Genomic DNA, 22,904 nt, shown 5'->3' with positions numbered 1-22,904 from the left:
AGTTGTGGTAAGGGTGGGAACTTAAAACGAATAACATCAAATTAAGGGTGTTCGAACTAGGCCGCTTACTTGTGGTAAGGGTGGGGAACTTAAAACAAATTAACATCAAATTAAGGGTGTTCGACCCAGGTGGCTTCTTGTGGTAAGGGTAGGGAACATAAGACGAATTAAATCATAGGGGTGTTCGACCTAGGCCGCTTACTTGTGGGTAAGGGTGAGGAATTTAAAACGAATTAACATCAAATTAAGGGTGTTCGACCTAGGCCGCTTACTTGCGGTAATGGTAGGGAACTTAAAACAAACTAACATCAAATTAAGGGTGGTGGACCCAAGCCGTTACTTGAGTTAAGGGTGGGAAACTTAAAACGAATTAACATGAAATTAAGGGTGTCCAACTTAGGCCGCTTACTTGTGGTAAGGGTGGGGAACTTAAAACGAATTAACATCGAATTAGGGTGTTCGACCCAGATCGCTTACTTGTGGTAAGGCTGGGGAACATAAACGAATTACATCAATTAAGGGTGTTCGACCTAGGCCGCTTACTTGTGGTGAGGGTAAGGAACTTAAAACGAATTAACATCAAATTAAGGGTGTTCGACCCTGGTCGCTTACTTGTGGTAAGGGTAGGGAACTTAAAACGAATTGACATCAAAATAAGGGTGTTCGACCTAGGCCGCTTACTTGTGGTAAGGGTGGGGAACTTAAAACGAATTAAATCAAATTAAGGGTGTTCGACCCAGGCCGGTTACTTGTGGTAAGGGTGAGGAACTTAAAACGAATTAACATCAAATTAAGGGTTCAACCTAGGCCGCTTACTTGTGGTAAGGGTGGGGAACTTAAAACAAATTAACATCAATAAGGGTGTTTGACCCGGGGCCGCTTACTTGTGGTAAGGGTGGGGAACTTAAACGAATTAACATCAAAATAAGGGTGTTCACCTAGGCCGCTTACTTGTGGTAAGGGTGAGGCACTTAAAACGAATTAACATCAAATTAAGAGTGTTCGACCCTAGTCGCTTACTTGTGGTAGGGGTGGGGAACTTAAAACGAATTGACATCAAAAAAGGGTGTTCGACCTAGGCCGCTTACTTGTGGTAAGGGTGGGGAACTTAAAACGAATTACATCAAATTAAAGGTGTCCGAGTTAGGCCGCTTACTTGTGGTAGGGTGGGGAACTTAAAACAATTAAAATGAAATTAGGGTGTTCGACACAGGCCGCTTAATTGCGGTAAGGGTGGGGAACTTAAAACAAATTAACATCAAATTAAGGGTGTTTGACCCGGGCCGCTTACTTGTGGTAAGGGTGGGAACTTAAAACGAATTAACATCAAAATAAAGGTGTTCGACCTAGGCCGCTTACTTGTGGTAAGGGTGAGGCACTTAAACGAATTAACATCAATTAAGGGTGTTCGACCTAGGCCGCTTACTTGTGGTAAGGGTGAGGCACTTAAAACGAATTAACATCAAATTAAGGGTGTTCGACCCTAGTCGCTTACTCGTGGTAAGGGTGGGAACTTAAACGAATTAACATCAATTAAGGGTGTTCGACCTAGGCGCTTACTTGTGGTAAGGGTGAGGAACTTAAAACAAATTAACATCAAATTAAGGGTATTCGACACAGGCCGCTTAATTGCGGTAAGGGTAGCGAACTTAAAAAGAATTGACATCAAAATAAGGGTGTTCGACTAGGCCGCTTACTTGTGTTAAGGGTGGGGAACTTAAAACGAATTAACATCAATTAATGGTGTTTGACCCAAGTAGCTTACTTGTGGTAAAGGTGGGGAACTTAAAACGAATTAACATCAAATGAAGGGTGTTCCACCTAGGCCACTTACTTGTGGTAAAGGTGAGGAACTTAAACGAAATAACATCAAATTAAGGGTGTTTGACCCAGGTCGCTTACTTGTGCTAAGGGTGTGGAACTTAAAACGAATTACCATCAAATTAAGGGTGTTCGACTAGGTCGCTTACTTGTGGTAAGGGTGAGGAACTTAAAACGAATTAAAATCAAATTAAGGGTGTTCGACCCAGGCCGCTTACTTGCGTAAGGGTAGGGAACTTAAAACGAATTAACATCAAATAAGGGTGTTTGACCCAAGCCGCTTACTTGTGGTAAGGGTGGGGAACTAAAACGAATTAAATCCAATTAAGGGTGTCTGACTTAGGCCACTTTACTTGTTGTAAGGGTGGGAAACTGAAAACGAATTAAATCAAATTAAGGGTGTTCGACCCAAGCCGGTTACTTGTGTAAGGGTGGGGAACTTAAACGAATTAACATCAAATTAAGGGTGTTCAACCTAGGCCGCTACTTGCGGTAAGGGTGGGGAACTTAAACGAATTAACATCAAATTAAGGGTGTTCGACCCAGGTCGCTTACTTGGGGTAAGGGTGGGGAACTTAAAACGAATTAACATCAAATTAAGGGGGTTCGTCCTAGGCCGCTTACTTGTGGTAAGGGTGGGGAACTTAAACGAATTAACATCAAATTAAGGGTGTCCAACTTAGGCCGCTTACTTGTGGTAAGGGTGGGGAACTTAAAACGAATTAAATCAAATTAATGGTGTTCGACCCAGGCCGCTTACTCATGGTAAGGGTGAGGAACTTAAAACGAATAACATCAAATTAAGGGTGTTCGACCCAGGTCGCTTACTTGTGGTAAGGGTGGGGAACTTAAAACGAATTAACATCAAATTAAGGGTGTTCGACCTAGGTCGCTTACTTGTGGTAAGGGAGAGGAACTTAAACGAATTAAAATCAAAATTAAGGGTGTTCGACCCAGGCCGCTTACTTGCGGTAAGGGTAGGGAACTTAAAACGAATTCACATCAAATTCAGGGTGTTCGACCCAGGCCGGTTACTTGTGTTAAGGGTGGGGAACTTAAAGTGTGTTAGAAGTAAGGTAAGGAGTAGTCGTGAGCTGAAGAACCCTTTGTTTTATTCATGTATTTGGGGTGCCTCGTTAAAACCATCCCTGACCAAACCCTCCTTAGGGAAAAAGACCAGTGAGGAAAAAGAGTACACCCAGAGTTACAAGTATTCGGTACAATACATGTTTTTAACTGAAATAAAACTTGAGATGGGATACGTTCCATGTATTGGTATCTCTTCCCCGCGGATAATTGTCAAACTTATATGCCCCTCTTCCAGCATCTTCGCATATTTAGTATGGGTCGTCCCAATTGGCGGAGAACTTGCCATCCTTTTTTCTTGCACTGCTGGCCATTCTCCTAATAAGTCTCCCTTAGCGAATGATCTTGGGTGTAGGTTTGCATTATACTTTCTGGTCTCTCTTTGTTTGGCGGCTAGGTTGCGTATCTGGGCTTTTCTCTTAATTGGGTAGGAGGTCAAGGTGGGTGTTCATGTTTTGATGATTTCGAATTGGGTCGTATAGTTCTCGGCGTAGAGATGGTTCGCTTATTTCAACTGGTATCATGGCGTCTGCTCTGTATACTAGGTGAACGGGGATTCGTTTGTTGCTGATTGAGGTGTACATTTGTAGGCCCATAGTACTTCCACTAATTCTTCTAGCCATCGGCCCTTAGCATTGTCCAACCGGTTACGCAATCTACCAATATACCTTGTTTGTTGCTTCGGCTTGTCCATTGGTCTGTGGGTGATGAGTTCAAATTTTGCCCTCATTAATATTAAATTTGGGGATTTAAATTGAATTTTCTGTGCTTAAAGATTGATTTAATTAGGATTTGTGATTATTGATTTATTGAGTAAGTTTGGTAAAAGTGGCGTAAAAACTGATTTTAGTTGCATAAAATATTATTGGATATTCTAACGTTTGTTAATGCAGCTGGAATTTATTTTTGGTCAATTAATAGTGTGATTTTGAAGTATTCAAAGTTACAAAATAAGTTCAAAATCAAGAAATTCTGAAAAAGAATAAATCAGGAGCTAAATGCACCCCCAGATTTTATTTGCACACTCCTCCCTCAAGTGGACCACAAAAACCTGTTCTGCACCCCTAGTTTTCACTAAGTTGCACCCCTCCTATCACTTAAACTCCACTCAACCAGATTATGCCATGTGGCAATCCCCACCTCTTAAAATTAGCCAACCAGAACAAGCCACGTGTCATAATCCTACCCTCACCAAATTAACCAATCAGATTCTGCCACGTCATCATCTTCATCTTCCAAACCCTAACCCTAATTTTCTCCTCTCCTTCACCCTCCACGGCAGCCGCTGCCGCCAACCTCGCCGCCACCACGCCGCTGCAGCAGTGCCGCCACTGTTCCGTCACGTCACCACCTTCACGCCGGGAAAACGCAGGAGCAAAACCAGCGGCAGCAACAACAGAATAGCAACAACCTCCGCGCGCCACCACCATCTTCTCGCCTCCGCGCCACTTCTTCCTCACGCAGTAGCCATGGAAACTGCCACCGCGAAGCAACTGGCGCGCCTCCATTGCAGATCTACGAACAGCAACAACAACCGCAGTTTCGCACACCACCATCTTCCTCCCTCCATTTGCGCCGCCGTTTCCGACAACCATCGCAGCTCCGCGACCAGAACACCACCACCACGAACCTGCATCTGCGCGAACCTTCTCCGCAGCGCATCCGCCAGCGCGTCTCATCGCTTAGCCATGGCAGCCACCTTCACACGCCAGCAGCAGCGCCTGCAACCACCGCGAGCTTTGCCGCAGCCACCACGTCGGAGCAGCTCCTTCGCACCACCATCTCTGCACCTTGCGCCACCGCGAGTTCTTCTCCCACAGCCACAGACGAACCATCCAGCGGTGCCACTCACGATCATCTTCTCCGTGGCGCCACCAGATCCCGCAGTTCACCACCTGTTCTGCAGCACCGCGCCGTCTCCATCTTCTCGCGCAGAACGCCACCGCGAGCACACCACCACTGCAGAACCACCACACCTCCATCTTCTCGCCTCCGCATCTACAGCAACAACGCGAACCAGCGCCGCCACTCCATTTCCGCAGCCACCGCCGCAGATCGAACGAGATGAACGTTTCCACCTTGCGCCACCACGAACCTGCACTGCGGATCAGCGTCACGGAGAAGAAGAAGAAGCATGCCGCCATTGCCGTCACGAGGGAGGGAGGAGAGTGTGAAAGTGAAACCCTAATTCTGGAAAGTGTACTCTGCGCCACGTGTCAGCGTCTGATAGGCAGTCAACTAGTCAAACTCTGGTCAAACTGGTCAAACTCTGGGCAATTTTGTAAAAATGCTTAAATAAGAGAGGCAGAATTGGAAATTGGACAGAAATTAAGTTGCTAATTAATTAAATAAAAATAAAAGATTTTAGCAACTGACAGATAAGCCCAAAGTCCAGTGGAAGCCTATATAAAGTTCTATTTGGTAAAGAAACAAAGGAATAGACATGATTAGGCATAGTAAAATTAATTGAGACTGTACTTTGATTGAATTTACTATGGATAATCTAACAATTCTCACTTTTAATTGAGACTGTACTTTGATTAAAAGTGAGGATGCCAACAAATGAATTGAGTCTTTACATTGATTTATTGTAAATCAACAACAATAATTAATTTAACAATAATCTCTAGATAACCAATGAAGAATCTTATTTAGAAAAGCAGTGGAATTGACCTATTTACTATTACTGTGTTTACAATCTTCCGTGTCATTTTCTTTGCATATCAAAACCCCCTATTTTTATAATTGTTAGTTTTAATTGCATTTTTAAGAATCAAATATTTGAGATCAATTCCGTATTCGTTGTCAGACGACTCAGGGTTATCTTAACCCTAACTATTTTGTTCACTACTAACTGGCAATACTGAAGTTGCTAAAGTAGTGGTAATTTGATCGCCTAACGACAGCGATATCAAATTTGGCACCGTTGCGGGGAATACGGTTAGTATTTCTTTTATTTTGATTCTGTTTTATTTATTTATTTTATTTTATTTTTTTTATTTATTTTACGCATATACGTTTGATATAGTTTGTTATTTTGTAGTATCTAGTTTTCTGTTAATATATTCCAAGCAAATTTCTATTTTTGTTTTGATTAAGAATTTCTTTTAAGAAATTTTTTGAGACTAGTTGGAAAACTCTGTCTAGGAAAGACTTGGTATTTAAGTTGTCCATTGTGACGCACCTCTCTTTCCTGGGAGTAGACCCAACGACATCTTAACTCATTTCTTTCTTGAAATCTTTCTCCAAAACAAGAATAGGAAGAAAAAAAACACACAGGGAAACACTTTCACTTTCAAGTGGACTTGCATAGTGCATGACTCGGGCCAATCCGAGTCAATTTTATCAACTTGATTCAAACTTGAAAGGAACTTGCGTAAATCACGTAGGAGACTTGAACTCAGGTGTTCTACTGAAGGAGCACCATCATCATCTGAACCTACCACTGAAAGTGTACCACTAGAATCACCTCTGGTGATTAACATATCTTCTGATCCATCACCTGAACCAGAAATTCAAGAAGATAGAATGGAAGAAAGAACAGTAGAGAGTTGGCTTCACTGGATGCAGCAATTACACAAAACATGTGCATCCAATATCCAGATGGAGAATGCGAGCTTAAGTCTGGGTTGATCCATCTTTTACCCAAATTCCATGGATTAGCAGGAGAAGACCCATACCATCATTTGAAGGAATTTCATGTTGTTTGTACATCCATGAGACCTACAACAGTGACAGAGGAACATATCAAGCTTAAGGCTTTTCCATTCTCAATGCAAGATGCCGCTAAGAATTGGTTATACTGCCTTCCGCCAGGATCCATCAATACCTGGGAGACTCTGAAAAGATTATTTCTGGAAAAGTTTTTTCCAGCATCTAGAGTTGCTGCTATTCGCAAAGATATTTATGGGATAAGGCAACAAGAAAGAGAAAGTCTTCACGAGTATTGGGAGAGATTCAAAAAGTTGTGTGCTTCCTGTCCTCATCACCAAATAAACGAGCATCTCCTCATTCAGTACTTTTATGAGGGATTGAGTATCATGGATAGACAAATGATAGATGTTGCAAGTGGAGGGTCATTGGTGGACAAAACGCCAACAAATGCAAGACAATTGATTGAAACTATGGCGTCGAACCATCAACAATTTTCCACAAGGAGTAATTCTATAACTCTATTGAAGGGAACCCATGGAGTAGAAGCTTCATATGTTGCAGATCACAAGAAATTAGAAGGGAAGTTGGATGACTTGGCAGCCATGGTAAGGACCTTGACAGACTTACAGAAAAAGCCTATCCCTTCTACTTTATGTGGAATTTGTGCTTCTACTAATCATCCTACAGAGGCTTGTTCTATGTTAAAAGAGACAGGGACGTTAGACAATGAACAACCTCAGGCATATGCTGCAAACATATATGGCAATAATAGACCACCTCGGCAGCAATACAACCATGATTTGTCCTCCAACAAGTACAACCCAGATTGGAAGGAATATCCTAGCCAGAAATGGGGAAATCAACAGCCTCAACACCAACAAGTCTATGTTCCACCTCAACAGAGGCAACAACCACAACCAGCTGCAACCTCTGGTGATTCAAACATGGAGGCAATGATGAAAATGATGGCTGACATGATGAAGGGACAAATCAATGAGTTGAAACAGACAATGGAAGCAACCAATCAGAACTTGCAGAACCAGATTGGACAAATGGCAAATGAGTTAAATCAGATGAAGTCTCAACAAGGCTCGAGCAATTTGCCTGCACAAACTGTAATCAACCCGAGAAATGTAAGTGTTATTACTTTAAGATCGGGTAAGCAAATACAAGGTCTTGGGGATGCCCAAGAAGATGAAGATAAGGACAATGAAGTTGTACCTAATGATGAAAGAGGAAGATCAGATGAAGCAACACAAGCAACATCTAAGATGCCTGCACCCAGTGATAACTCCAGGTTGGTATCCCCTAATACTTCCTCTGAAAATCCTTCTCCTTATTCTCCTCCTCCTCCCTATCCAAACCGTTTGAAACCAAAAACTAAAAAGATGGAGGAGTTAGACAAAGAAATCCTAAATACTTTCAAGAAAGTGGAGATAAACATTCCTTTGTTGGATGCTGTGAGAAAAATTCCTAAATACGCCAAGTTTCTCAAAGAATTATGTACACATAAAAGGCGTATTATGGACAAAGAGGTAGTGAACATGGGAAGAAATGTCTCTAGCTTAATTAAGAAGCCTGCAGTCAGAATACCGCAAAAGTGTAAGGATCCAGGTATGTTTTATGTTCCCTGCATTATAGGTAGTACTAAGTTTGACAATGCTATGTTAGATTTAGGAGCTTCCATTAATGTAATGCCTTTATCTGTTTTTACTTCACTTCATCTTGGACCTCTTAAGTCTACTGGTGTGGTCATTCAATTGGCCAACCGTAGCATAGTTAACCCTGCAGGTGTGCTAGAAGATGTGCTTGTCCGTGTGGACAAGTTAATTTTTCCTGCAGATTTCTATATCTTGGACATGAAGGATGATGAAGGAATGAGTTCAACCACAATCATCTTGGGAAGACCATTCATGATGACAGCACGTACCAAGATAGATGTGCATGCAGGATCCTTGACTATGGAGATAGGAGATGAGAAGGTGCAGTTCAATGTGCTAGAAGCCATGAAGCACCCAATTGAAGACCATTCTTTGTTTTGTATTGATTTATTGAGTAATGTAGTGAACAATTATGCTTTTGGACTTTTGGACGTTTTATCTGGTTTTTCTTCTTCTTTGGATTTTTCTCTTTCGAATATTTCGGGCTCAATTTTAGACGAAAGAGAAAATTATAAAACAGGTGATGTTGAGGACGCGGTGTCACTATTTGATACCTCTGTGGCGTCCAAGTGTGATGCTGAGGTGGCTGAAATTACCTTAGGCAGTAAAATGTTGCCATCTGTGGAACAGCCACCCATTTTGGAGTTGAAACCTTTACCATCTCATTTGAAATATGTTTATCTTGAGAGGGATGGGAAACTCCCTGTTATTATATCTGTCTTGCTTACTGACGAGCAGGAACAAAAGCTATTGCAGGTTATCAAAGATCACAAGCAAGCAATAGGCTGGACTTTGGCAGATATTCCTGGTATTAGTCCTTCTTTCTGCATGCACAGAATACTCTTGGAGGAGGATGCTAAGCCAGTGAGGCAACCTCAGAGGAGACTGAATCCTCAGCTGATGGAGGTTGTGAAGAAAGAAGTCACCAAGTTGCTACAAGCAGGTATTATATATCCTATTTCTGACAGCACTTGGGTGAGTCCTGTACATGTGGTCCCCAAGAAATCTAGGATCACCGTGGTCAAGAATGAGAAGAACGAGTTGATTCCTACTCGTATTCAGAATAGCTGGAGGGTCTGTATTGATTATAGAAGACTAAACCAGGCCACCAGGAAGGACCACTTCCCTTTACCATTCATGGACCAGATGTTAGATCGATTGGCAGGTAAGTCTCATTACTGTTTTCTTGATTGATTCTCTGGGTATTTTCAGATTTGTATTGCCCCAGAGGATCAACATAAGACTACTTTTACTTGTCCATTCGGTACATATGCTTATAGAAAAATGCCATTTGGCCTTTGCAATGCTCCTGGAACATTTCAGCGATGTATGATGAGTATTTTTACAGATTTGTTGGAGCATTGTATTGAGGTTTTTATGGATGATTTTAGTGTATATGGTTCATCTTTTGATCACTGCTTGTTTAATCTTGCTAGAGTCTTGGAGAGATGTGAAGAAACTAACCTTGTTCTAAATTTTGAAAAATGTCATTTTATGGTGGAACAAGGTATAGTTTTAGGTCACGTTGTTTCCAAGAATGGTATATCTGTAGATCCTGCTAAAATTGATATTATTTCACAATTGCCTTACCCCTCTTCTGTGAAAGAGGTTCGATCTTTTCTTGGACATGCAGGATTTTACAGGAGGTTTATCAAGGACTTCAGCAAGATAGCCAACCCTCTCTCCAACTTGTTGCAAAAGGATATAGTATTTGACTTTGGAGAGAGGTGCAAAGATGCATTTGATACATTGAAAAAGGCGCTTACCACCACTCCTATCATCCAGCCACCTGACTGGACATTACCATTCGAGTTGATGTGTGATGCATCAAACTTTGCAGTAGGAGCGGTGCTTGCACAAAAAGATGGGAAGCTATCACATGTGATATATTATGCTTCCAGAACATTGGATACAGCGCAGGCCAACTACACCACGACTGAGAAGGAATTATTGGCCGTTGTGTTTGCCTTGGACAAATTCAGACCGTATATACTTGGTTCCAAGGTAATTGTTTATACTGATCATGCAGCATTAAAATTCCTTCTGAAGAAAGCAGATTCGAAACCAAGGTTGATCAGATGGATGCTACTGCTCCAAGAGTTTGATATTGAGATTCTAGACAGAAGTGGAGCACATAACTTGGTAGTCGATCATCTTAGCAGGATTGAAAATGGAGAAGATAACATTCCTATTAAGGATGACTTTCCTGATGAAGTCCTCCTAGCATTGACTGCTGTGAAAGGTATGTTTCCTGAACCTTGGTTTGCTGACATTGTTAATTATTTGGTTGTTTCTGCTATTCCTCCTTCCTTCTCCAAATATGAAAGAATCAAGCTAAAAAGTGAGGCAAAGTACTATATCTGGGAAGATCCAATCTTATGGCGCATTGGTAGTGACCAAGTCATAAGGAGGTGTGTTCCAGATATCGAGATACCTCATGTGCTTGAGTTCTGCCATTCGTCTCCTTTTGGTGGACATTATGGCACACAAAGAACAGGTAGGAAGGTGTTGGATTGTGGATTATATTGGCCTACCATTTTTAAAGATGCACAGAGGGTATATGAAAATTATGAGCAGTGCCAAAGGGCAGCCAGATCCATTACAAGAAGGGATGAAATGCCTCAACAACCCATGCTATATTGTGAGGTATTTGATATTTGGGGTATTGATTTTATGGGTCCTTTTCCTCCTTCTTTTGGGTTTTCTTATATTTTGCTTGCTGTAGACTATGTCTCCAAATGGGTGGAAGCCATAGCTACAAGGACTAATGATTCTCGAGTTGTTATGAGTTTTGTCAGGTCTAACATTTTCTGCAGATTTGGGATACCACGAGCCATTATCAGTGACCAGGGGACTCATTTCTGTAATAGGCTACTTGAGAACATGTTGAAGAAGTATGGGGTGACACATCGCATTGCTACACCATATCAACCCCAAACCAATGGGCAAGCAGAGATCTCTAACAGAGAGATTAAAAAGATACTAGAGAAAGTAGTGAAGCCTAGTCGAAAGGATTGGGCAACAAGATTGGATGATGCACTTTGGGCACACAGGACAGCCTACAAAACAGCTATAGGTATGTCACCTTTCAGGGTGGTTTTTGGAAAGGCTTGTCATCTACCTGTGGAGATTGAACATCGGGCCTATTGGGCCGTGAAAGCATGCAACTTGGATTTAGAAGAAGCAGGAAATGAGCGAAAGCTTCAGTTGCAAGAACTAGAGGAGATTAGGCTAGCAGCCTATGAAAATTCAAAGTTCTACAAAGAGAAAACCAAGAAGTTCCATGACCAAAAGCTTGTGGCTAGAAAGGATTTCAAGGTAGGCCAGAAGGGGTTACTATACAAATCCAAGCTGGGTCACATGAGTGGTAAGTTGCGTTCTACTTGGGAAGGACCATACATTGTTACAGAAGTCTTCCCTTATGGAGCAGTGGAGATCAAGGAAGAATCTTCAGCAAGAACTTTTAAAGTTAATAGGCATCGTCTTCGGATATTCAATGAAAATCAAGATATGCTGAATAAGACGATGGATGGGATGAACTTGACTTCTCCCTCATACCTTCCACCTTGAGGAGGTAAGTACACTTCATACTTTTTCTTTGCATTTTATACATATTGAATACATTGAGGACAATGCATGGATAAAGTGTGGGGGTGTGGGGAGATTTTCCCCCTCTGTTTTTGTTTTCTATTTGTTTTGTTTTTTCCTTTTCTAATTTTGTTTTCTGTTTGTTTTTATTAAAAAAAAAGTTTATGTTTTGAATAAAACATATTGACATTGGATTTTGGGATTTGATTTACTAATTGGAACGGTCATAATTCTGGGAAAATAAGAGTCATGTGCTATGAATGGATTCTTTCTGTGATTTACCGATTGAGTTGATTTGAGAGTTTCTGGAATAAATCTTTTGTGAAAGAGTTTTTAACCTTGTGAGTTTTGAGCTTTATTGTAAGGATGAACTGCCATGTGTCATTCCTATTTTTCTTGTGTGATTTGCTCATGTCTTGTTGGTACTCAAATGTTTAGCTTGATTCTGTTGTTTTGCATCTTAGGTGAACATGCATGATTTGATATGACTGAGGCATTTCTTGTTTTTAGCTACTTGGCCAAATAAGCTAACCATGACATTGATCCATTGGTAGCCCCTTGAGCTTAAACCTCTTTTTCTTGTTTTGAGCATATTGTTAAACCTTAAAAAGAAAAAGACCATGTTTGTCATTAGGGAGAAAGAAGGAGCTAGTGGATTATGTTGAGATTGGTTGAGGAATAAAGTGGGGGTCAGTATTTCCCCCACAAAGTTGTAAAAATGGCAAAAAGGAAAATAATTGTTGATGACAGAGTGTTGAAATGAAAATGATTGTTGTCTGAAAAAAAAAGAGCAACAAAGGATAAAAGAAAAAAAAAGGAGAGAAGTAAGGATTGTTTTTGAAACTATGCTCCATAACTCTTTCTTCCCTACTATTTCAAAAACACACAAATCCTGAAGTTTTTCCTACCTTTGCCTTGGCCTCATTAAAACCTGTGAAAAGTCCTCATGATTTTTGAATGCATGTTTTCTGAAAGCTGTGAATATTAGAGTCTTGCTAAGCATTGAGAGTGTTTACTTGCATGGGTATTTTGAGTGAAAACACAAGCCAAAACACTTGAGCGAATCTTGGTGAGAAAATATACATTTGACTTGAGTGTTTCTCTTTCATATTTGATTATCTTGTAAACTCAAAAGATTAACTCATGTGTGAAAAACAGAATATTATCCATTTGTTTGTGCATGACAACATGATTTCTAGAAGTTTGATCTGTTTCCATTGGTATTCATTTCTTTAATCCACTGAAAATATGGAATAAAAGACCTCAGAAAAAAGTTTTGAAATTATTCAATTTTGCCCAGGAGTGCAAAAGGATAAGTGTGGGTGTGTGATGAGTTCAAATTTTTGCCCTCATTTAATATTTAAATTTGGGGATTTAATTGAATTTTCTGTGCTTAAAGATTGATTTAATTAGGATTTGTGATTATTGGATTTATTGAGTAAGTTTGGTAAAAGTGGCGTAAAAATTGATTTTAGTTGCATAAAATATTATTGGATATTCTAACGTTTGTTAATGCAGCTGGAATTTATTTTTGGTCAATTAATAGTGTGATTTTGAAGTATTCAAAGTTACAAAATAAGTCCAAAATCAAGAAATTCTGAAAAAGAATAAATCAGGAGCTAAATGCACCCCCATATTTTATTTGCACACTCCTCCCTCAAGTGGACCACAAAAACCTGTTCTGCACCCCCAGTTTTCACTAAGTTGCACCCCTCCTACCACTTAAACTCCACTCAACCAGATTATGCCATGTGGCAATCCCCACCTCTTAAAATTAGCCAACCAGAACAAGCCACGTGTCATAATCCTACCCTCACCAAATTAACCAATCAGATTCTGCCACGTCATCATCTTCATCTTCCAAAACCCTAACCCTAATTTTCTCCTCTCCTTCCACCCTCCACGGCAGCCGCTGCCGCCAACCTCGCCGACCACCACGCCGCTGCAGCAGTGCCGCCACTGTTCCGTCACGTCACCACCTTCACGCTGGAAAACGCAGGAGCAAAACCAGCGGCAGCAACAACCAGAATAGCAACAACCTCCGCGCGCCACCACCATCTTCTCGCCTCCGCGCCACTTCTTCCTCACGCAGTAGCCATGGAAACTGCCACCGCGAAGCAAACTGGCGCGCCTCCATTGCAGATCTACGAACAGCAACAACAACCGCAGTTTCGCACACCACCATCTTCCTCCCTCCATTTGCGCCGCCGTTTCCGACAACCATCGCAGCTCCGCGAACCAGAACACCACCACCACGAACCTGCATCTGCGCGAACCTTCTCCGCAGCGCATCCGCCAGCGCGTCCTCATCGCTTAGCCATGGCAGCCACCTTCACACGCCAGCAGCAGCGCCTGCAACCACCGCGAGCTTTGCCGCAGCCACCACGTTGGAGCAACTCCTTCGCACCACCATCTCTACACCTTGAGCCACCGCGAGTTCTTCTCCCACAGCCACAGACGAACCATCCAGCGGTGCCACTCACGATCATCTTCTCCGTGGCGCCACCAGATCGCGCAGTTCACCACCTGTTCTGCAGCACCGCGCCGTCTCCATCTTCTCGCGCAGAACGCCACCGCGAGCACACCACCACTGCAGAACCACCACACCTCCATCTTCTCGCCTCCGCATCTGCAGCAACAACGCGAACCAGTGCCGCCACTCCATTTCCGCAGCCACCGTCGCAGATCGAACGAGATGAACGTTTCCACCTTGCGCCACCACGAACCTGCACTGCGGAGCAGCGTCGCCGGAGAAGAAGAAGAAGCGTGCCGCCATTGCCGTCACGAGGGAGGGAGGAGAGTGTGAAAGTGAAACCCTAATTCTGGAAAGTGTACTCTGCGCCACGTGTCAGCGTCTGATAGGCAGTCAACTAGTCAAACTCTGGTCAAACTGGTCAAACTCTGGGCAATTTTGTAAAAATGCTTAAATAAGAGGGGCAGAATTGGAAATTGGACAGAAATTAAGTTGCTAATTAATTAAATAAAAATAAAAGATTTTAGCAACTGACAGATAAAGCCCAAAGTCCAGTGGAAGCCTATATAAAGAGACTTAAGGGAGCAGAAGCGGGGGAACTGACATTTTACAACTTACAGCTTAGACACTTAGAACTCTCTGGTTTTGGCAGATACCATCTCCACCACATCTCTCATTCTTTCTTTTATTTTCTTTCCTTCATATCATCATGTATTCCATCAAAGCCATGGAGGACTAAGCTTTTAGGGTTGATTCCACTGTAATTTCTTAAATGGATTCTGAGGTTAGATGAATTTATATGTTTTGTTATTTTGATTATTGTTGTGGTTTTTGTTTATCTATGTCCTTTGCTTCTTAATCGAATAGAAAATAATGATTTTAAATCTACATGCATGCTAATCATATGAGTTAAAAGGTTTTTAAACTAAATTGAGACTTTACTTTGATTTTGTTTAGAAACTTTCATTTGATTAAATAAGTTTTTGCCAATAATTGAGACTTTAATTTAATTAGAGGTAATTACTTTAACTAAAATTAGTCAAGACTTTACTTTGATTAATTAAGTTTTCTATTTGGTAAAGAAACAAAGGAATAGACATGATTAGGCATAGTAAAATTAATTGAGACTGTACTTTGATTAAATTTACTATGGACAATCTAACAATTCTCACTTTTAATTGAGACTGTACTTTGATTAAAAGTGAGGATGCCAACAAATGAATTGAGTCTTTACATTGATTTATTTGTAAATCAACAACAATAATTAATTTAACAATAATCTCTAGATAACCAATGAAGAATCTTATTTAGAAAAAGCAGTGGAATTGACCTATTTACTATTACTGTGTTTACAATCTTTCGTGTCATTTTCTTTGCATATCAAAACCCCCTATTTTTATAATTGCTAGTTTTAATTGCATTTTTAAGAATCAAATATTTGAGATCAATTCCGTATTCGTTGTGAGACGACTCAGGGTTATCTTAACCCTAACTATTTTGTTCACTACTAACTGGCAATACTGAAGTTGCTAAAGTAGTGGTAATTTGATCGCCTAACGACAGTGATATCAGTGGGTGCTCAACAGAGCTGCTTACGTGTTTGATGCCTAGGCCGGTATAGAATTTAGCAAGCTCTTTGTCTATAAACTGTGGGCCATTATCGATGATGATTGTATGTGGGACGCCATATCGGCATATGATATCCTTCCAGACGAACTGTTGGACTTATTGGGCAGTAATGGTGGCTAATGGTTTGGCTTCTATCCACTTGGTGAAGTAGTCGACGGCTACTATCAGGAATTTTACTTGGCCTTTGCTCGGGGAGAAAGGGCCAAGGATGTCCATTCTCTACTTTGCGAAGGGCCACGGGGATAGTATAGAGTGGAGCTACTCCTGTTTTTGGTGGATGAGGTTGCCATGTTTCTGGCATGGTATGCATTTTTTGACAAAGTCATGACAGTCTGCCTCCATGGTCGGTCAGAAGTAACTGGTGCGAAGGATTCTGGTGGTCATGGTGCGTGCGCCGGAATGGTAGCCGCATATGCCTTCATGTAACTCTTTGATAATGTATTGAGCTTGTTCTGCAGTAACGCATTTAAGAAGTGGTTGACCATATCCTCGTTTGTATAGGTCCTCGCCTATCATCGTATACCTGACAGCTTTAGCCATCCAACTCCTATAAGCGTTAGGTGGGGGGTTACCGGTTTGAAGGTATTGGATGTAGGGAGTTCTCCAATTGTCGGCTTGGTGTGGGGTTAGGGTATGGCAAGTCTGTGTGATGGAAGGAGCGGATAGCGTTTGCTGCAATAATGATCGGTGGCGGCTTTTTAGCTTGGTGCTGGCTAGTTTGGATAATATGTCGGCTCTGGCGTTTTCGGATCTAGGGATGTGTTCGATGCGAACTTGTTCAAAGGCAGACTGGACGACTTTTTGGACCAGGTGATAGTATTGTAGGAGGGTAGGGTCTTTGATCTGGAATTCGTCATTTAGATGGCCTGCGGTAAGCTTGGAATCGGTTTTGCACGTTAGTGATTTGACACCAACTTCGCGGGCCAGGGATAAGCCGGCGAGGATAGCTTCGTATTCGGCTTGGTTGTTAGACGTCTTGAAGGCGAAGTGGAGGGATTTTTCGATGAGGATATCACTGGGGCCTTCTAGTACGATGTCGGCACCTACCCCTTTTGGGTTTGACGAACCATCAACATAAAGCGTCCATTGGTCCTCTTCAGGGGTTCGTTGGAGATCGTTGACAAAGTCTAGGAGGCATTGAGCTTTGATGGGGCTGTGAGGTTCGTAGCGGATGTTGAATTCGGATAATTCACAAGGTCTGGTTTCTGCAATATCTTCTGGATCGGGTAGTCGGTTTTGACGATAATGTTATGATTTTGGAAATATGTGCGTAGGCGTCGCGCTGCGTGTACCAGGGATAGGGCTAATTTTTCCACCATCTAGTACCTGGTTTCGGGATCTTGCAGGGTTCTACTGACGAAGTAAACAGGGTGTTGGGTTTCGTCGACATCTTGAACCAGCGCGGCGCTTACGGTGTGATTTGTGGCAGTGATGTCGACCAGTAGGGGTTGATGAGTGTTCGGCTTATGGAGGATGGGTGGTGAGGTGAGGGTGGTTTTTAGCTTCTGAAATACTTGTTCACAATCGTCATTCCACGTGAACTTGGCCGATTTTTTGAGCAGTTGAATGATGGGTTGGGTTTATTCGACTAACTTGGGAAGGAAGCGGGAGATGGCGCTTAGTCGGTCTATGAGGCGTTGTACTTCATTGATACTACTGGGACTTCGCATTTCAATGATTGCTTTGCACTTTTCGGGGTTAGCCTCTATGCCGTGTTGAGTTAGCATGAACTCGAGGAATTTACCGCGGTCGACGCCAAAAACGCACTTGTCGGGGTTGAGGCGGAGGTTGTACTGTCTTCATGCGAAAAAGACTACGGATAGGTCCTGAGCGTGTTGGTGATGGCTTGGGGATTTGACAAACATTTCATCGACGTATACTTCGACACATTTGCCCATTAAATGATTGAAGACTTTGTCCATCAATCGTTGGTAGGTTGCCCTTGCGTTTTTGAGACCGAATGGCATGACCTTGTAGAAGTAGTTGGCGTCGTCTGTAATGAAGGTGGTTTTGTTCATGTCGGATGTGGCCATGGGAATTTGGTTATAACCGGAGTATGCATCAAGAAAACTGAGGACCTTGTTATCGGCTGCACCGTCGACAAGTCGGTCAATGTTGGGTAAGGGATAGGCATCCTTAGGACAGGCTTTGTTAAGATTCGTGTAATCAACGCACATCCGCCACTTGCCATTGGCTTTCTTGACCAGAACGATGTTAAAGAGCCAAGTGGTGTAGTGGGCTTCTTCTATAAACCCTGCGTTGAACAACTTGTCGGCCTCGACTTTGGCCGCTAAGTGTCGTTCTTCACGATGCTTGCATTTTTTCTGGGAGACATATCGGGCCTCCTTGTAAATGGACAACTTGTGGGATGCAACATGAGGGTCAACTCCGGGTAAGTTAGCAGCTGACCAAGCAAAGAGGTTCGTGTTGCTGATAAGGGTGGGTGTGAGGATGTCGCGTTGCTCAGGTTGTAACCTAGTGTCGAGTTTGATGGTGCAGCCATTAGGGAGTTCCAAAGGGATGGTTTCCTCTACCAGTTCGAGGCGGACATCCCGACCCACTCTAGGGTCTAGATCATCACCATATAAGGCTATTTCAGAACCGGGTGGTCGCTCAATATAATTGGTTTGAAGGATGGGAAGCTGTGGACGTAGGCTGGTAATGTAGCATTCGCGTGCGAGGCGTTGATCGCCATGATTGGTGAGGATGTCGCCAGATGGGGATGGGAATTTCATGGCCAGATGAGGTGTGGAGATGACAGCGCCAAGAGTGTTGAGTGAAGGTCGACCGAGGAGGACATTATAAGACGTGGGCGCGTCGACGACAAGGAATCGGATAGGAATTGTCTTTGTTTGGGCGCCATCGCGAAAAACGGTATGGAAACCTTTTCTCCAGAGAATCCATATATCAACTCATCGTATGGGACCATGGTGGTGTTAGGGAGTTGGAGTTTCTGGTATGTGGCCCAATAGAGGATGTCGACGGAACTGCCTTGGTCGATGAGGACTTTCTTGATGGCGTAGTTTTCTATCTCGACGGTGATGACCATAGGGTCATCTTGCTGGTGATCAAGGCCATGAAAATCGTCGTCCGTGAAGGTTATGGGGGGCATGCGACGTCTGTGATGAGAATGGGTGATGTGGTTGATAGATTAGATATGGCGGAGGTGTCACTTCCTAGCGGATGAGGTGGATCCTCCACTAGCGAAACCACCAGAGATGGTGTTAATAGTGTTGCGTAGGGGAGGGTCGGTAGGGGTGACGTCGGTGCGAGCCGGTTGGGGGTCATGGTTTGCGGGTTGGCTTGGGCGTTTTTCGTGGCGAGAGTCGCGGGGAGGACGTCGATGGTCAGAACGAGGAGGGTGATTGGATTGGGGAGGGTGGTCGTCTCTACGGACAAAGCGGCAGAAATGGCCAGCACGTACCAATTCTTCAATTTTATCCTGGAGTGTTTTACATTCCTCTGTTGTGTGGCTGTGGTTTCAGTGGTAGCGGCAGTATTTAGTCATGTCCGTGTTGGGAGAAGTGGTCGTCTTGCCTGGCGGTGGGATGAGGTCGGCCTGTAAGGCCTCGTCAAGGAGACGGGATCTAGGGACATTTAGGGGGCGTATCTGGTGAAGCTGGGTTCTCGGGGTCTCGGATCGAGACGGGAAGGTTGTGGAGAGGGGGTTGCTATAGAGGGTGTGTAGTCATTGCAGAATTTTGTATGGAGAGTTTGCATTTCCTCCATGCGGACGTAGTCGGCAGCTAGTAGTTTCAACTCATGCATGGAGGCGGGTGGGTGAAGGAAGACGTTGTTGGTGAAGGGGTCGGGTTTAAGAGTGAGGGCCATGCACTGAATTATCATCTCTTGGTTTAGGTGTGGTGTGCGAAGGGCAGCCTTATTGAATCGATCAATGAAAGCCCGGAGTGTCTCGTCTTGTTCATGTTTGACGCCGAGAAGTGAGATTGTTGTAGTTTGGTGCGGGCGGCTGCCAACGAAGTGAGTGGTAAACATGTGGGAGAGGGTGTCGAAGCAGTCAATGGAGTAAGGCGGGAGGGTGGTGAACCATTCGAGGGTAAGGCCTTTCAGGGTGGTAGGAAAGGCCTTGCAAAAAACAGCATCATGGGCAGTGTAGAGGGTGACGTGGGTGATGTAGACCTTGAGGTGTTCGTCTGGGTCAGTCTCACCGGTGTAACGTTCCAGTGTGAAAGGTTCCCACTGGGTAGGGAGGGGAGTGTTGGCAATGAAATTGGTAAAAGGATGACGGCGCCTAGGTTGGGCAGATGGGAGCGGGTGGGGAGGGATGGGATGGTGAACGAGGGTGGGAAAAGTGGACGTGAAGTTGTGAGGGGGGATATGAGTAGTAGGGAGGGTGTGAGGGTTGTTATAGGGTGGGATATGAGTAGTGTGTAGAGTGGTGGGCATGTTGTAGGGCGGGATGTGGGTGGTAGGCAGAGTAGCGGCGGGGGTAGGAGCCGTAGTATTTCCTGGGAAGGTGGAATGGAAGTGAGTATGATGGGTTGAGAGGATGGGAGTTTGTTGGGTGGTGGTGAAGGTGTGCGACGTAGGATTGTACTCACTTTCTTCTTTAGTGGCCTGGAAAGCTGGGGACCCTACGGCATCGGATGTTTCCTTAGCCTTTCCCTTTTGAGTGGGATCAGCCTCAATCTTTCGCCTTAGGCGAGAGTTCTCCTGTTGTAGTGCCTCCATCTCATCAGCACTGCGCTTCTTCAAATCAGCCAATTCTTGTTGCATCTTGGCTTGACCATCTAGGATGGCGGCCAAATCCGGGGTGATGTTAGCAGGTCCAGCGAGACCTGCTTCAGCCTGTTTGTTAACTCCTGCTCTACTGCGGGTAGAAACCATCTTCAGAAAAAACGGGTTGGTTTGTAAGGTATTATCTCGTGCCCCACGGTGGGCGCCAATTGTTCCTGCAGAGAACAAATAAGATATGTCAGACACAAGCATTACCTTACTCTGGTCTGCCATCTCCTTAGTAGGCTTCCTTCTGGCCGATACATGTCGCCTATGGATATCTCGGTGTGATCGGTTTGGACCCGAGAGGGGTTACCTGCAGAAAAGACTCTGAAGCTTAAGTCAGCAAAATCTTTTAGAAAGTCAAATCTCGTGATTAGGAAAGTAATGAATGCGTACCTTTAATTCGTGGGGTCCATGCATATTTATAGATTATTAATTATGTTTGGCCACGTCATGGGTTGGGCCCTTGTTTGGGCCATAAGTGGGCTTGGGCCTTAACCCAGGCCCCTTAGTTTGATCATCGTGGGCCCTATGAGTCTTACCATTGATGTTCTGAATTTGCCAAGTCCTTGCTTAGTTTCCTAGAGTTAACAGCCTATGCCGGTTACTATTTAGCGGCTTAGGCCGTTGTTGTTCTTTTAGTGTGTTCGGTCGATGTTGCTCTTTAGCGGCTTGGGCCGGATACTTTGATTCACTTTACCGTGTGTATGGTGATTGTTATTATTTACATCCTTGGTAGTTACAGAGACGGGTTTTATGGTTATTATTCGGCTAGGCTGGCTAGGTGTGGGATACCTCTTCGTTTTACTAGTGAAAATTACCCCTTCTGAAAGTTAGAATGCAAATATTTTTGGAATCTGTTGATAGGGCTATTTGGGATGTTGTGTTAAATGGTTTGTTTGTTCCTGTTAATGTTGTTAATGATGTGCAGGAACCAAAGCCCTTTTCACAATGGACTGTAGATGAAAATAGATGCGCTCAATACGATGTTAAGGCTAAAAATATTATTTTATCTGCTTTGACCCTTGATGAGTTTTACATGATTTCAGTCTACACCAGTGCACCTGAGATGTGGAAAATTTTGCGAGTGACTCATGAAGGAACAGAAGATGTAAAAAGGGCACGCAAGAACTTGTTGATCCAAGGATACGAAATGTTTCGTATGCAACAAGGATAAACCATCTATGATATGCAGAAAAGATTCACACACATCGTCAATCATCTCACGGGTCTAGGTAAAATTTTTGATATTGATGAATTAAACATAAAAATTCTTAAATCTTTGAACAGGACTTGGCAGCCAAAGGTGATGGCTATAACAAAGTCACAGAATCCTACAACGATGACAATGGAGGCTCTATTTGGAAAGCTAAGGGAGCACGAGCTTGAATTAGGTAGATTAAATGAAGAAGAAGATATTGGAAGAAAGAAAAATATTGCCTTTAAGAGTGAGGTCGTCAAAGGCCAAAAGCACAAAGAAGAAGATTCTGACGATGAAGACAATTTAAGCCTGATGATTAAGAAATTTACAAAAATCATGAAGGCCAAAGGTAAAAATCAATTCAAGAGCAATAAGAAGGAGAATAAAGGATCATTCTCAAACTTCAAGTGCTATGGATGTGGAGAAATTGGACATGTCAAGGCAGACTGCCTAAATTCAAAGAAAAGTGAAGAAAGGAAGGGCAAATTTTTTTTAAGAAAAAGGCATACATAGCAAGGGAAGATAATGCCTCAAGCACATCAAGCTCCAATGATTCTGATGAGGAACAAGCAAAAGTTTGCTTAATGGTTGATCTCTCTGACAGCGAGGTAAGTTCTACTTGCAATGAAAATGATTATGATGATCTTTATGATGCATTTCAACAATTGCTTGTTAAATCTTGTAAATTAGATACTGCTTATAGGAAATTAAAATCTGAGTTTAAAGAGTTACAAAATAAACTTGAAAAATCTCTTTCAGAAGAAGAAATTCTAAAAAATAAAATGTCAACTTTAGAAAATATTGAAAAGGAAATTGTTGAATGTGCTTCCTGTAAAAGGTACATGTTTGATATATGTATTTTGGAAAAACATCTTGAAGATGCATTAGAAAATAAATATTCTGAAAAACTTGCTCTTAAGAAAAATCCAAATAGAAACAAGTATGCTCCTAATTATAATAAGAAAAAAAAGAACTTGAAGAGTCTAGGTAGAAAAAGGAACTGCTTACTCTATGAATGCATGTGCGGCTACTTGTTTTTATTGCATGAAAA

At 42.8% G+C, this 22,904-nt stretch overlaps 1 protein-coding gene across 1 annotated transcript; it reads left to right on the top strand.

Annotated features, from left to right (window-relative positions):
• The first annotated feature begins 4,595 nt into the window (after positions 1 to 4,595).
• Positions 4,596 to 14,630, top strand: LOC114175275 (mucin-2-like). Its single transcript, XM_028060057.1, has 2 exons — positions 4,596 to 5,055; positions 13,720 to 14,630. The coding sequence occupies exons 1-2, from the start codon at positions 4,596 to 4,598 to the stop codon at positions 14,628 to 14,630; spliced, it is 1,371 nt and encodes a 456-aa protein (XP_027915858.1).
• The last annotated feature ends 8,274 nt before the right edge of the window (positions 14,631 to 22,904 follow it).

Source organism: Vigna unguiculata, chromosome 3 (genome assembly GCF_004118075.2).
Source record: "Vigna unguiculata cultivar IT97K-499-35 chromosome 3, ASM411807v1, whole genome shotgun sequence".
NCBI lineage: Eukaryota > Viridiplantae > Streptophyta > Magnoliopsida > Fabales > Fabaceae > Vigna > Vigna unguiculata.
Note: the sequence above shows the minus strand (reverse complement) of the source record. Positions and strands in the feature narration are given on the sequence as shown.

Excerpts from the sequence above, each read along its gene's own strand:
- LOC114175275 (XM_028060057.1), top strand. The coding sequence starts at position 4,596 with ATGGCAGCCACCTTCACACGCCAGCAGCAGCGCCTGCAACCACCGCGA. Across the intron at positions 5,056-13,719 it reads AGAAGCATGCCGCCATTGCC|CCGCTGCCGCCAACCTCGCC; the intron begins GTCACGAGGGAG and ends CCTCCACGGCAG.